This window comes from Apus apus, chromosome 1, assembly GCF_020740795.1.
Source record: "Apus apus isolate bApuApu2 chromosome 1, bApuApu2.pri.cur, whole genome shotgun sequence".
Classification (NCBI taxonomy): domain Eukaryota; kingdom Metazoa; phylum Chordata; class Aves; order Apodiformes; family Apodidae; genus Apus; species Apus apus.
Window position 1 is genome coordinate 70,786,750 of NC_067282.1, and position 15,510 is coordinate 70,802,259.

General features: G+C 40.2%; 1 protein-coding gene across 2 annotated transcripts in view; it reads right to left on the minus strand.

The window, feature by feature from the left end:
* GSK3B (glycogen synthase kinase 3 beta) overlaps window positions 1-15,510 on the minus strand; it is a 153,717-nt gene that overhangs the window by 64,573 nt on the left and 73,634 nt on the right. For both annotated transcript variants that reach the window (XM_051615268.1, XM_051615257.1), the window contains exon 3: window positions 4,077-4,160. In XM_051615268.1, the coding sequence (XP_051471228.1) occupies window positions 4,077-4,160 (84 nt within the window). The remainder of the gene's footprint in view (window positions 1-4,076; window positions 4,161-15,510) is intronic.

Sequence of the window (15,510 nt, forward strand, 5' to 3'; positions counted from 1 at the left end):
AGGTCAACCAGGCATCTTGTTCAAGACCTTATCCTAAGGCAAAAAACCTAAAATTGCAAACACAGTGGAGTAGGCTAGCCCTATAATCCTGCCCAGTTTCTCCAAGAATTACCTAGAAAACCACAAAATCACAGCAATATGGCACAGGAAAGACTTGTAACTATTTCCACCAGGAGTCTTCCATACACGACACAGCCATTATTCGGTTGTCCTTCCTTCCCCTCTCATTCATTCCATCAGTCAAAATTACACATTTTTGACTACCAAAAAGCACATTACAGCTGCAAAGTCAGTGCCCTGCTATCAGATATCTCATACAGCCTCAGAGAAGAGAGAAATCAGAATCCACTCCAGCAAATTCATTAAGGAAGAGCCTTTTGACAGAACTGGTCTGACAAGCAGGTCTGACAAATGTCTGTTAGCTTACAATAACAAAGAACCGAGGAGGAAATAGTTTATAGAAGCAACCTGAATGCCAAGCCTGCCAACTATATATATTAATATATATTAGGTGCTCTCTTTGAGCTCTCTTAAACTAGAAATCATTAGCCAAACATAATGAATAGGTAGTCAGTACTCAAAACAACTTTTATGTATATTTAAAGGTAGAAATATACACGTGCACATGCTCATATGTGCATATATAAACACACACTCCTATATAGGGTATACCTCTATAAAAGCAGGACAAATTCAAAATCCCTCAGACAAGAGGGAGTCACCCCATCACAGACAACAAGGAAGAAGAAATCAGTCAAAGTCACATTTGATACAAGATTTCCATGCTGCTAATGCTGGATTGCTTTTGGCAAATACAGGAAGGAAGTTTAAGCGAATGGGAGACATAACAAGGAGGGCTCATCACAAGGATAAATGAAAAGACAGGGACCTCACACCATGGAAACTTTAACCAGTTCCATATACAGCCCCTTTAGAAAAAGCAAATTGAAAGCTTCAATCTCTACAAACTACGTACAACTTCAATGCAGCTAAGGAATAGTCTTCCTACCAAGTGTTATTTAGAATTGCTTTTCAATTTGATGCTATTTTCCAGTTTTCTAACCAATAATTCCCTCCCCCGTTATGCTAAAGGCAGTTTTAAGGTTGCCCAGTTGCCTAAAAATGCCTAGTGATTAAAATGAACTAAAACAAATACCAGGCACATGGATTTCAAACAGTGCCAACCTGCCTGGATTTGGAGAAATCCTTTAAGTTTCTTAGATTTTTGGGGCAGGGGGGTGGGGGGAAAAGAAAGAAAATTCTCTGGGCCTAGAGACACTGGTGTTAAGCACCTGGAAAGAACGGAGAAGTCCAAGGATCAAGGAATACTCCTGGGGGAACAAACAGGTGAGTGATAATAGCAGCATGAAAACCTTTATGCAAGAGAAGGCTTGATATATAGGTATCAAAACTAAGTTAATCAGTGAACTATTTCATTAAAGGGATCAGCAGTATAATAGTTAGCCTTGAAATTTTCTCATCACTGTTAGGCTTGAGTTAACTAACAGTCCACTGCCATTAATCTGTGTTTATGCTAAATTCTTCATGAAGACAGACAACAATTGCATGCCCCACACATTACTAAGCTACTGCATTTTCTGCTATAATATGTTCCTTGGATTTTTACATGACCCTTCCCATCAAACTTGGCTTCAAGAACCACTTTATATAAAGCTCTGGTTACCTAGCATCTAAATCTGCAGCTGCTTCACTACATGTCCTTAGTGCTTACCAGACAGGATGTTACACTTTTCTTTTTCCTCCACTCACCAAATAATCAGTTTCATTATGGGGGAAATATGAAGGAAAAGATGTAATTGCTTCACAAACTGACAAAAACATGAAAAGAAACATTCTTTCTTCACAGATGAGCTTCAGAACACCAACTTGCTGCTCTCTAGAGCTTTTTCCCAAATAGCAGCCAACAAACTCATGCACAGTTATCTTCACATGCTGCCATCTACATGGAAATAGTTGCAAGCCAATTATGTATCATTTTGTACTGAACTGCAAAGAGACCTGCAAGCTGATAATCAACACCACTGCTGTTGATATTCTGCTGGGTGCACCTTTGACCTAGGAACTGGTTCACATTTGTCCTATTTTCAATAGAGTAGCAGTGGAAATCTCAAAGGCACAAAACAGAGGCATAAAGAGAGAAAAGCAGAAAGAAATGTGGAAGAAAACTTCTCGCTGAAGCATGAACATTTGCTGGCCATGAATAGGGACTGCATTTTTAAAAACAAAACTAGACTTGCCAAGAATCAGCCACACAGAGTTGAAACAGTAAAGTGGAAAATCCATTCTCGAGCTCAACATCAAGTTAAAGATTTCCAAAGGAGTTTTATTCAAGTTACTGTTACACAAAGGCTCCTGGAACAGTGTTCTGAGAAGTTTTAACACTGCCACCATTTGCAGGAGGTTTCTGAAAGTCATTAGATAGGGCAGTGGTCTTCTGCTTGTCTCATGAAACTTTCATAAAGTTTAAGATTCCTCAAGTTACAGGTTGGTTAAAAAAAAGCAAATAAAAAAAACCAACCCAAACCAAGCCCTCCTTCACAGTATTTCCTTTCTAGTTCTTATGCTGCTTGAGGAACTTCTGGTTATATGCTAAATGAGCACAGTATAGTTTAAAAAACTACACTGCACTACAATTAAACAGCAATGGCCATAAAAGACTGGCAATGCTTGCAGTCATCAGGCAAGGGGAAAGGCTGTTAAAAAATAAAACACAATTCTCCTTGATTGCTGCAAAGTGGTTTTGCAAGTTTTCTTGCACAGGCAAGGCACAAGGCCAGGTTCTCCTGCCCTTCCCCCACCAAGCACCTCTCCAGAGAGGTAACAACAGAGCTCCTCCAATTATCTCCCTGTGCATTGCACAAGTCTGCAGCAACCTGTCACCACCAGCTTGCCCTGGAGATGGTGAGCTCCTTCTCCAGCTCCAAAGATCATGAAGTGGGGTGGGGGTTGCTCTCTAGTTCTGTTGACTCACTTAACGTAAGCAGCTGTGAACAGCCTTCCAGTAGCTATCAGCTCTTGTGTACAGTCCTTTCCAGCATGTGGACACAGGTGTATATATACTCGAAGACAACTAAGGATGTAATCTGCTTTAGAAAATGAAAATCTGTAACATTTATATGAACTCTTATGTAATTTATATAAGTATTGATAACTATATAAAAAAAATCAGAGGCACTTCTGAAGGTGACCTAGCCTGTTTCCCTACCTCACAGCTTACATTAACTCCCCACATGGGCCAGAACGATTTTTACTTTTTTTTTTTTTTTTTTTTTTTAAATTTCATTAATGACCCTGCTTTAAGCATGAGGTTGGACCACATGCATCTTAAGGTCCATTTCATCCTGAATTCTCTTGAGATTCATAACATGCTGATACATATACAGATAAGGAAACTTCACAATAAAACCCAACTTTGTAACACCTCTTAAACTCGAGGAACATTTATACCTAGACTAAAAGAAAACAAATGGCAGTGTCTACTGGCAGTGTCTACATCTTGACATTTATTAAAGCCACCTATTTGCTCCTTCTCCTGGAGTATAAGCATTCTGACAAATGCTACAATCATGCAATCGTATGTTATCCTTTCCTCTGGGCTTTAAAACCCATCCTCTATATGGAACATCCTCTATAGGTGTACAAGAAGGAAGGGGGACAGAAGCATACAGAGACTCTGTCTGGGGAAAGTCATTCAGGTACCTAAATGCTTTAAACCTAGAGTGCTTAACACTGAATCCTAGAAAACATATCTGCACATATGGAAAGGTAGTGCTAGAATATGCAAATGAATCCTGACTATGCTCCACTAAATGAAAAAAGAGGCAGTGTGTACTCAAGTCTGTTACGCACTGTTGTGCTATATTAATAAGCACCACTCTCATGAACCACACACTTCCACACTGCAGATGATCTGCTCCAACATGATCCATTGGACACCACTACAGCATTTCTCAATGCTATCATGTCTGCTATCTTCACACTCCTGTTTCTAGACATTCCAACAGTTCAGTCATACCCAGTTTACCAGGAAGCACTGTCTTGTTTTTCATTCTTACCTTCTCTCCACTAGAGTAGAAGAAATAACGCAATCGAACAATGTTACAATGATCCAACTTTCTCATAATCTGGAGCTCTCGGTTCTGAAACAAGAGAAAAAGCAAGCAATTAGAAAAACTCTTTTCTTACAAAGTTAGAGTACAGTAGTGAACACTGTAATATACAGATACAGGAGCTGATGAAACTAAGGAACCCAAGAGCAACTCAAGTTGGAAGAGGCAACAGCTTTCATGAGTTTATTCCAATTACTTTATCACTGAAAATACCGACATCTTACAGTACATTTTCCCTCCGAAATAAAGGTCCACAAACCAGTAATGAAATCCAAGAATTACTACTTACATTACCAAAGTTTCAGTGGTAAAAGGCAAGAAGACTAACTTTTCTTGTGTATTTTCTGATCTTACAATAATATGGTATGTCAGCCATGATGGTAGGAAGCCCATCCTCCCTGAATATACCGTAAAAATAACAAACAATATAAAAGCAAACATTTCCGCCTGCATGCCTGCCCTACTCCACACTGCAAAATAGGTTTGTGCTAGAAGATAATTTCTCTTACCATTATCCTTGCAATACAGACACAAAAAGCACCTGAATAGAGTAGGCAACTCAGTTCCCACTTTTGTTCAACCAAGATTTAACCACATTTAGACAAACAGAATTACAGTGTTATTCTCTCATTTTATATCAACCTGAAAAAGCTGTTAAAATAAAATCAGTTCATTATGTGCAAGATAAACTGAGGACTTTACTGCAGCATCCACTGTAACTGTACCCTAAATAATGAGGAATCTTACAGCCTAACAGATAAAAAAAGAGCAAAATGTTGAATTGCAGGTATGAATAAAAATAAGCAAGTAAAATTAGCACAGCTATGTTTGTTATACTTCATTCCATAACTGTCACTACAATACTCCTTTCTCCTATGGTCACATTTACACATCCCTGTTTTTCCTTCCTCAAGTACTACACAATCTGCAGCTTCAAAAATAGAAAGTATTCCAATTTTTTCTTTAATCACGGGGTTGATCATTATGCAACTTAACTAGCTAGGGCCAATACACTAGAATAATACACTGGTTCTACTAGAACGATTAAGTCTGGCCAACTTCAGGAATATATCTGGGAATAAAACTTTAGCCACCACACATTTTCATACTTAAATGCACAAAGCTAACATGTACTTTGTGCAGTGCTGGTACTGAAATAAGGATTTGATTTTCTATGGATCAGAGGGTCACACACAGTGCCTAGCACTATGATTAAAGCTTAAGGAACTCAAGAACCAGTGTAAGCTTCTAACATGAACATGACTACAAACCCCTCTTTTAATTGCTTTAAGCCATGTAGCCTTAAAAAAAAAAAAAGGTGTTAGATAGGATGCAGTATAATTAATCCTATCATCCCTGCCACCCACTGACTGAAAAAATACTTCAGTATTAGCCAGCTCTTTACAAACATGAGTGACATCTCACACAATTATCAGTTGGCAAGTATCCAGGCAGTAGCTGAGGAGAAAGCAAGTTTTCTTGTGCCTGCCTGGCTTCTGAACAGATTGAAGCCTAAGTCTGTTAGGTGCACACCAAGACAGGCCTATTATGTCCTAAAGGATGAAAAGAGAGAAAGCACAGAGGGACCTTTGAGTTTTTCACCTATCTCCTGAAATCCCATGGAGTGAATTTGTGAAAGAGAAATAAAGGCTTCATCACATAATCTTGTCAACACACCTCACATCTCAGAGAAAAAAAGAGTTCTCCTGGTAGGAAGAGGAGGAGCTCAAATACTCTTGACTTATTCATTCTTTATTTAATACTACCAAAAAAGTCAATTTTGAGAGTTATGGCTAGGGTTCCTGTGATGCACAACACAGTTAAGATTTCCGACCAGAAAGACCTCGTGTCTTGTCCAAACTTCATGCCACTGGCTGGACCTTACAACCTGGGGCAGATTTCAGCTAGCAAGACAAAGCAGGGCTGGCTTAAGATCTCATCAGTCACTAAAGCACCAATTATGACAAGAGATTAATTTCTTCAACTGGCTTTTCCAGCACTTAACAGTGCTACTCCTACAGGAGTAAACCTAACACTGCAAGTTCCAGAACCTTCACCAAATTCCACCAGCAATTCATAAAACAACATAAGGTAAGTAAGTTCTTCCTCCCTTTCTCCTGTTGGCTGGGAGATGGGAATAATACCTTTTATCTCATTACATGACTGGAAGAAACAAGAATGCGCTGAGGGCAAACATGCAGATATTGTTTTGGCAGTATCTCTACTAGCTCCTTAAAATACACATACATACTTTAAGTCAGCTTACTGCTTCATCTTCTTTAGTTAGTATGTATATGCTGACTGGATACACTGGGGAAAAAATAAATCAGCTGAAGTTATATTTATAGTCTGGTATCTCATCCTAGCACAAGCACAGTCTGTGCCCACTTTGATGCCTTCCATCCTGACCCATCGCCTTCGGCTCTTGTCCTGACCATCTGCTGCAGCTGCACAGTGCTTCAAGATGTGCTAATATCAGGGATAACTCATAAACCAGTTACACAGTAACCTATATCTCATATTCTATGACTAGACAGAAGGAAACAAATTTATACTGTCATCTTAGTCAAATACTCACCTCAGCTACCTTAAACCCAAGCTGACTTCTAATCACCACTCCCTGGTGGAGTTAAAACTGGAAATACCCGAACAGTTGCAAAGCTCAAAAGGGATGTGGTGAGGGAACAGCTCCTGATGTTCATGTAACAGCTTGATGCTTTAAAGAATTTCTTTCTTCCCAGATTAATAGTTCAAGCAGTCTCACTTTACCAGGTATTTCCCTGTATACATCTTAAATAAATAACAGCCTTTTAACATTGTAACATGGGCTATTAATTAATTACCAGTTCAGAAATGCACAAGGGGAGTGGAAATAAATCAGATTTTAAGCAGGGAACCTTTAGTGAAGCAAACAATGACAGAATGTTCTACACTGAGTACAAGAAAATGCCTGTCTAAATATAATGCAAACTAAAACCATTTCAAAACATGCTGGTGAGAAAGGTTTACAGTGCATGATCAAAATAATGGGTGAATGATTGTGCTTATCCTTAACTCACTATTTTTGTCTTCCAAGAGACACGGATGGAAAGTCAAAGACTCAAAGAGGAAGTTAAGTCTTCTTTCCCATTCTCCCACCCATGCACATGAAGAGAAAGGTTTAGTTTTCTTACTGAGAATACCAGGCCTGGTAAGCACCAAAGAATACAACAACCTTCAGTGCCAGCCTTGCCGTTTAAAAGGACCCAGAAGACTTCTGTTGTTCACATTGAAAGATAGAGCACACGTTCCTTTGAGAAGCAGCGAACCAACGGGACTACAAACAGATTGCTTAGCAAATTTCTGTTGCAGTTTCATTTCTGTATCTAAAGATACATCTCTTTATCCAGAAGGAAAGGGGTTGACTTACAACTCCAGAACACTGCTTTACAACCAGTGCATTTGAGCCCTTCAACTATTGAAGCAAACCCCATGTGACAAAGCCCTGTTCATCACTTCTGAGGACAACTTTCCTAGCCCAGCCTGCCTATATCTCTTCATTACACTGAAGCCATCTGGTTGTTCATCAAGGCTAAAGATTTGGTTAAAGACTGCCAAGAAACCTTAAGACTTATAACTTCAAAACATAGCAAATAAAGCTCATACATGAAGACTCATGCCTTCATTCCAAAGTCACAATCCCAATTCCTCATAACTGTGCTAATGCTACACTTGATATAAAACCAAAGCAAGATCATGTTTGCCTCACTCCTGTAATCTGCTATTACAGACTGGGATAACCATCACCCCCCACCTCCTCCTTCCCTCCCCCATGCAGAGATTTCTAGAGCTTTGCCAGTTTGCATTCATCACCCCTAACCTGGATCTTTGCCTTTTTTTCCTTCCCCCCTCCACCCCCCTCCTCCCCCCCCCTTCTCTTTTTCTCTCATTCTTTCCCTCCCCCTTTTAATAACAGGGGATAAAATGACTGGATCATCAGAGATGATGCCCTATGGACTTGCACCTTCCTGAACTGGACCAGAGCAAATGAAGGTGGAAGGTCTTGTACAGTTCATGTCAGTATGACATTGCAAATATATACCCAGTGAAGCGTATAAGTATCACCTGGATCCAGTTCAGAAGATAATTCCTCAGAGCTTCCTTAGCTAAGGGGTGTGCTGGCTTTTGCTCTTTCCTCCCCCCACCCCCCCACCACAATTCCTGTTTAAAGCCTCAACAAGGTTCTCTGAGGATTATGTTCAAAGCAGATAAAATGGTAGAAATTAGAAAATTGGTTTTTTTGCCTTGTGTCACACCAAGGACACTGCTTCTTGTGAAAAAGCAAGATTGTGTACGTCTTGTCCTTTAAAGAGAGGATACCAGTCTCCTTCAACAAGCAACTTCAGCAACAAGTTTCTTGCTTAAAACAAGTAACGCCAACAACTGAAGTTAATTCCCATTTTTACACTTTTTAAACTGACTTTTATTCTTCTTGGGGTAACACCTTCAAATGTTGATGGTTATTATCTCATTCTTCTATCAGGTCAGGACACCAGAAAATTAAGGATAACTGTCACATGAACTTTGGCACGATAGATGGATGGATTAGTTAGATCCAAATTTATCAGTATCAGTTGTATTTTATACAATCCTCCTCTTTGGCAATCCTGCCATGTATACAATTTCCTCCTTTCTTCTGCTTCCATCAGAATTTTCTCCATTTTACCACATTTCTCATTCTTCAATAAAGGTTTTCCTGCAGTGCAAAGTCAGAGTAGGGAGCTATGGGCAGAGCTAGGGAAGAAACTGTTTTTCAGCAGGAAGCATGAAGGCAGTGATGAAGCAGCAGGGATTGTTTGGTTTATTTTTTTTCCCCTGCTTCCTTCCACTTGAACAACCTGAATGACTAGTCACCTCCACTCACCTTCACTCACTGCACTGCTGAGCCCGCCCAGAAAACAGGCTCAGGTGGAGACCTTGAGAGACTGAAAGCATTTTCACACAGCAGAAAGGAGACTCTAAGCTGACCATCCCCCACCACAAGAAAAAGGCTAGTCTCCCAAGCACAGGGCAGCAGGCACATTCTAACAAAGGTCTTTGATTGGTGATCCCAACAGGATAAGCTCGATGCCTTGCAGAGACAGATGCTTTGAGCCATACCTTCTAGGCTCAGTTTGTAAAATACACCAAGACAAAACAATCCAGACCACAGAGAAAGCCACCACACTCAACACAAGCTGACTGTGGTACAGAACTAGCATCTGACAGGTCACCAAGGGGTAGTGGGATCACTAAGATCAGCATACTTTCACTAATATAATTACTAAAGCTCCGATCCTAGCGTATCTAGTTTATTCTAAGCTTAATGGGACCAACTGCAAAATAAAAGCTGTGCCACATCTTTCCTAAAAATTCCTGAAGTTGCCTGACTCATTCCTCCAAAGCTAGATTTCAAAACCTATCAGTCACAAGGTTACTTTTAATAGTGTCTTACCAACAGCAAAAGTATTACAGAAGTTATTCTGTGGTTTACATAATTAACTGTCTTTCACAGATATATGATAATTGAGTCATTTTACAGAATAAAAATTAATTTCTAAATTTATTTGTATTCACCCCAAGCTATCACTGATATAAATCAGTGCTTTGAGGAAAAAGAAGTACAAAAGGGACTTAACTACAGAGGCCTGGGCTGGGAATCTGCCCATGCCAGTCATCAATAGCTAGGCACTCACGAAATATCCATTTCATAGGCAAGCAATTTCAACTAGAGATTAATGTCAACAGGAATCACAGTTTTCCTTATTTACACCTGAGACACAGATTAAGACAAAGCCCCAGTCTTCTTCTCCCACCAGTCACTGCAGGTTTCTAACACCAGCAGATCTAAGTTGGGATGGTCTCCATTTTTTGCACACCTGTTAGTCTCAAAATCACACAATCACAACCTTTAATCCAGAAATACAAAACAATTCTAACAAACAAATGCTATTTATTAAATATCTGTATCTATGACATATCAGGAGCTGTAAACGCCACAACAACCACCACTCAGTTAGCGCTGGTCCATCAACTAAACAAATACTTTCAGACCAGCAGGTCTAACAAAGGTCAGAAAGTACATATATTGTCTTCCTGTTCCAACCTCTACCAATCTGTAACACACACTTATGCAATGAAGCAGCTTTGAGGGATAGCGTTTGTAAAAGCATTTTGACTTCTGTAATCCACAAAGTCTCTAGGACACCCCCTAGAGACAGATACAATCCTAATTAATATATTAGTGTTCAGGACTTCCTTAATAAGGCAGACAAAAAAACAAAACAAAAGAAAGAAGAAGAAAAAAATAAGAAGAAAACTGTGATAGTCATCAGCAGTTTTTTTCAATACTCCAGCCCCTCACCTCTTTCATACACCTCTTCCTGCTTCACAGGAATTCCAACCCTCATAACAAGGGAAAACCAAAAGCTAAGTGCCTATACAAAACGAGCATAATGAGTTCACATGCACTGCTGTCATGCAAGCAGGATGAGTGGAGAAAGCTGACAGGGGGTCCAAGATAGAGAATGCTTGTGCATGTGTTTCTGTGCAACCCAGTGAATTGCAGTTGCATCATGATCTATTTTACTACAAAACTAAAAGGAATGCAAAGGCTCCAAACTCAACTTCATTTCAGTACTAAGTTCCACAGTGCTGCCAAACTTTCCACTCTTTGTCTTAATGTAAAAATCTGCTCATTAAGATCCTGAAGCAACAAACGATGGAGAGACACAGCAGGGCTGCACTGCAGAATGTTTCTGAAACGCTGGCCTGAGAACACCCAGAAAGAGTCAGAGGCACAAAATGCGTGCGTCAGCTGTATTCTAGCCAAAATTTACTACTGAGCACAGCGACCTTCAATCCTGGCATGGGTACAGATCAGGGCAAAAAGCACTGGCTCTGAAAATGGCAGCAGACAGGACCTGCCTGAAAAGGCCAGTGGGCAGAGCATGCTGGGCTGGAGCTGGAGCCAGAGCCAGGCCAGGGCAAGTTGAAGGCACAGGGTTCAGGTAAAGTATAGGTGGGGCCACCAGTGCACTCCCAGTCTGCAAACCCATGACTTATTATAGTTTGACTGAAATGAAAGAGCAGAGAGGGGCAGCAAGAGGAAAAAATGTTTTAAACTAAAGCTTTAGAACAGTTAGTGAAGCAGAAAGTCACATAGCCAACCACAAATGTGGGCTAGACTTAACCCCTGAAGAACTAGATAAACTAAATAAACCACGTGGTAATGAGCAAGCTGATAGAAAGGTATGTTGGATGAAAATCTGAGATACCAGCACATACCTTACTTCCATTCTGTTAATTCTTATTTTTATTGTATTACTGCTCCCAGAAAACTCAGGCATTACATCCCTTTTCACAAAGACACCATATACATGGTTTGAACTTCCCAACTCCTCCCCAGTGCAGTCAGCAATGGCAAATGCCACGTTATGTCACCTCCAGCCTGCTCTTGCCAATGCAGGACACAGTCCCTAGGCAGAAACCTTGAGCTTTATACAGCTATTACACATAGTTTCCTATAATTCGAGACAGAAATTACTTGTTTGTGTTATTAAGAGAATGTACAGCAAGCCTTAATCTCTGGGGAGAACAGAAGAAGAAAATCTGACTCTTTCATTTCCTCCCTGTATCTCAGCAGTTAATTGAAGGGTGGAAGGCAAATTCTTCGTTAGCTCGTTGCTGCCTCTTTGAATGGAAGTGGAGCTGGAGAGCCATTCAGGGATTTAAAACCATCTGTAAATTCCTGCCAGCTCAGGAAGTTTGAGACTAAACTCGGAACGCAAATTGATTTCCAGAATCACGTCACTTCTAGACCACAACCTGAGATCTACTTAATAATTTTCAAGTGGTTGTTTCAAATATTGTGACTTGATGAATGGTGCAGTTCTACTTTACAGTTCTGTACCAACTACTGTGCTCTGCCAGCAGCGAGTCCAGATGCAGCAGGAATTACAGTGCACCCAAGACAACAGTTAGAAAAACAGAACTAGGTCTGAAACTCAGAGATGGTTCAAGTCCATTATAACATTGGAATAAAGTGCTGAAAGGAAAATAATTGAAAGGAAAAGTATTTTCTAAAAGGCAGCTTTATGCTTTCACAAGTTAACAGTCATTCTTTTTCAGAGACAGCACAGAGGATCTCTGTTGGAAAACTAACAGTAAAAATAATTTTCCTTTCATAGAAACAGCAGACAGATTTTTCCTCACGTTTTGATTCTCTTCAACTATTAAGAAGAAAATACAAGAATGCTTATGACATTAGTCCTTAGGGAGTCTGCAACATCCATAGAAACTTACACCTGCAATCACAACCGGAACAGGTTGCAATTAATCTAGTAATCAAATAACTTCCAATCTCCCATGGGCATAAGACACTTGCTGCCTTGCTAATCACTATGTTATTAAACATTAATGAAATGCTTTATTACTCTTGGCCTTCTCTTCTTACATATGATGCAGCAGATGTTTCGTGCAGACAGATTTCAAGCAACCTGCAACACAAAAATAATTTCTCCTCACCCTCCAAAAAATATCTTTATTTATTAGGCAATAGGTAAGTGCTGCTTCCAGTGTTTATTTTTCATTTGTCTCAGGACTATTTCTACATGACACAAAATGTCTGATGCTAGAAGTCATTAGGAAGTTTAAATTCATTCCAAATTGAGATTTCTGACTCCCTAAAATCTGGGAGGAAATATCCAAATTAAAACTACACAAGAAAGGGAAACGACAGGTGAAGACTGAGCAGGGAGAAAGGGGGAGTGGAACTGGCAAGTGGAATTAGCTGCCTGCAAATTAATATTTGCCAAGCAGAATTAAATCTTCTACAAGTACAAGCCTTAATAATGAGCTCCCAGATGACCAACCTTTTAAAAGGTTAAGCATTCCCCACTGAATTCAGAGGAAGAGTGGGCAGCTCCTCCTTTGGGGGAGGGGGAATGGGAGAGGAAATTGGCTCAACTCCAGCAGTGAAATTAAAATAGGGACTTCAACTCCTTACCTTATACATGTATATAATAAGACCTTCTCAAATTCCTGGTGGATTCCCCACCCCTTGGTTGTTAGTTTGTCATGATAAAATATCAGCACTTTCTAGTTGCCACTTTGAGTTTAAACCACCACATGTGAATATCTGAGATAAACCTAAAATAATAAAAACCCTACAAATTTCCACATGACGCCACACATGTGTAAGAACATTTCAGCACTTGTTCTTCATTATTTTGTAGATAAAAACAACCCAAGCTTCCCCAAATACATCTCTTCATATTAACAGGCAACAGCACATTCTTCTGACAGCTACAAAACCATTTAACCAGTTGACCTTTGCTAGATACAAGAAATCTATCTTACACTTGAAAGGGAAAGCCAGCTATGTCAAAGTACAAATTCACTGTAAGGTACCAGAAGAGTCAATGTTCAAGTTTAAAAAGACAGGTTATCAAACTTGTTGCTTGAGGTATTTTTTCCTTAGTCAGTACTAGCACTTTTTAAACACTGTCCCATTTTTCAAGAAATCATTTCCTTAGGCTAATGGGTGTCATAGCACTGAAATGAAAAGATTAAGAAATCCTCACATGCACTTCTAGCCTAAATTACCCAAAAAGAAAGAGTACAGAGAATCAGAGTAACTTTTAGTAACAGTCTGCATAGCAAAGCACCTTTTTAACGGCAAACTTTAAAAACAGAGACACCACTATCCTTAGCTTCACCACTTAGTCACACTAAAAATAGGGATTCCCAAAAGAAAGGAGCAGAAAAAAATTATTTCTCATGTCATATCTGAGCACCATGATTCTAAGGTGGCACACATTAACCACATGTCAAAAGGCTGCACTCTCACCTCATGAGTTCCAAGCTCAAGAATTTCCAACAGGCTAGGTCCAGCTGGACCAACACAGGGAGGGGGCAAGCTAACCCCTGTGAAGCTCAGCTCTTCTCCAACAAAAATTTGCAGAGATCTAGGACTGCTACTGACTCAGTTGCTCACTTTTCTGCCTGGGATGAGATAGCTCTTAATTTAAGCCTACCCCAGGGTAAGTGTCACAATTAATGTCTTAGGAATATGCTCCAGTGAGTTAGCCTCCAGGCTCTGACTCACGGACTGCAGCAGTGTAAACTTGCACAGCAGAGGTAGCCCTCCACAACCAGCTGCCCACTTCACCATCCTCCCAGGTGCTGCTGACCCTGTATCCAGTACACCTGAGTGGCTAATCAGACACCACCCTGATTCACCAGCTTGCCAGCAGAAATACAGAGCTTATCAGGAACAGAGTTCAACACATAAACGAGTTTGCACACTGTGTTGATTCAAGAGCTGCTCCACAGCCACTTCGGCGTTTTCACTATAGGGGCAGCAAGTGCAATAGCCATTTCATCTGCCTCAACTGCAAGTCCTCCCTCTTCAGCTTTCAAACATCCACTCCCTGTCAGATAGCTGGCCACAACTGCAGAGCTGACGCTAGACCAGCAGGTATTCAGAAAAGGAGAAACAAAAGCTGAAGTTACAGCTGGGAACTTGGGCAGTAGTGACACTGCCAGTGAGGGGGGAGCTTCAGGAGCATCCTGGCTTTCACCTTGCTTCCAGAAGAACATGGGAAGTTGCACGTAATGCTGTATAGCAAGCAAACAGAGGGAGACCTGGTGAAACCAAGGAACTGGGGGAACAAAGATGACTTGGGTATACCAATCACCTCGGCAGCTCCTCACCCAATAGTTCAACAGCAGCCATCACCAGATGCTTGCAAGGAAGGCTAAAAAAAGCTTAGTTCCTAGTCATCTGGGACCCTAAAACCTGAAGATGTAAGAGTTAACCTCTCCTATGAAGCCTGTAAACAATTTTCAAAAATGTGTTTGTAAAACTCTCAATGACTTTGTGACATTGTGTGCAAGCCAATCACAAATTATGTCAGAAACCTGCCATGCCACCTGCCACCTTTTCAATGGACTACACATTCTTTTGTGTTTAACCTACAGTGCTAGAAGAGATTCTCAAAGGCTGCATTAAAGCAGCCACTGTTACCAGTAATGCAAGTTGCAAAACCTTTCACTGACCTTGTCATATATTTTCCACTACAAAATCCTATTTTCCATAGATTAAGGAAGTCTCCCACTGCATATGCCATGCAGAGCAGACATGTTGTAGTGATGAACAGGAGCTGAGTAATAAAAGGAGATCTGGTTTTAGGTCCCTTACATCATTTGTTACAAAAGGGGAAATCTCTTCAATGGATAAGGTGAGGAACTGCAGAAATGGCAAGAATGGTCTTCTATCAGTCATAATACTTTATAATGCTGTATAGTGAAAAGCGGACATGAATCTATGTAGAACAGTCTACATTAATACATTTAAGAA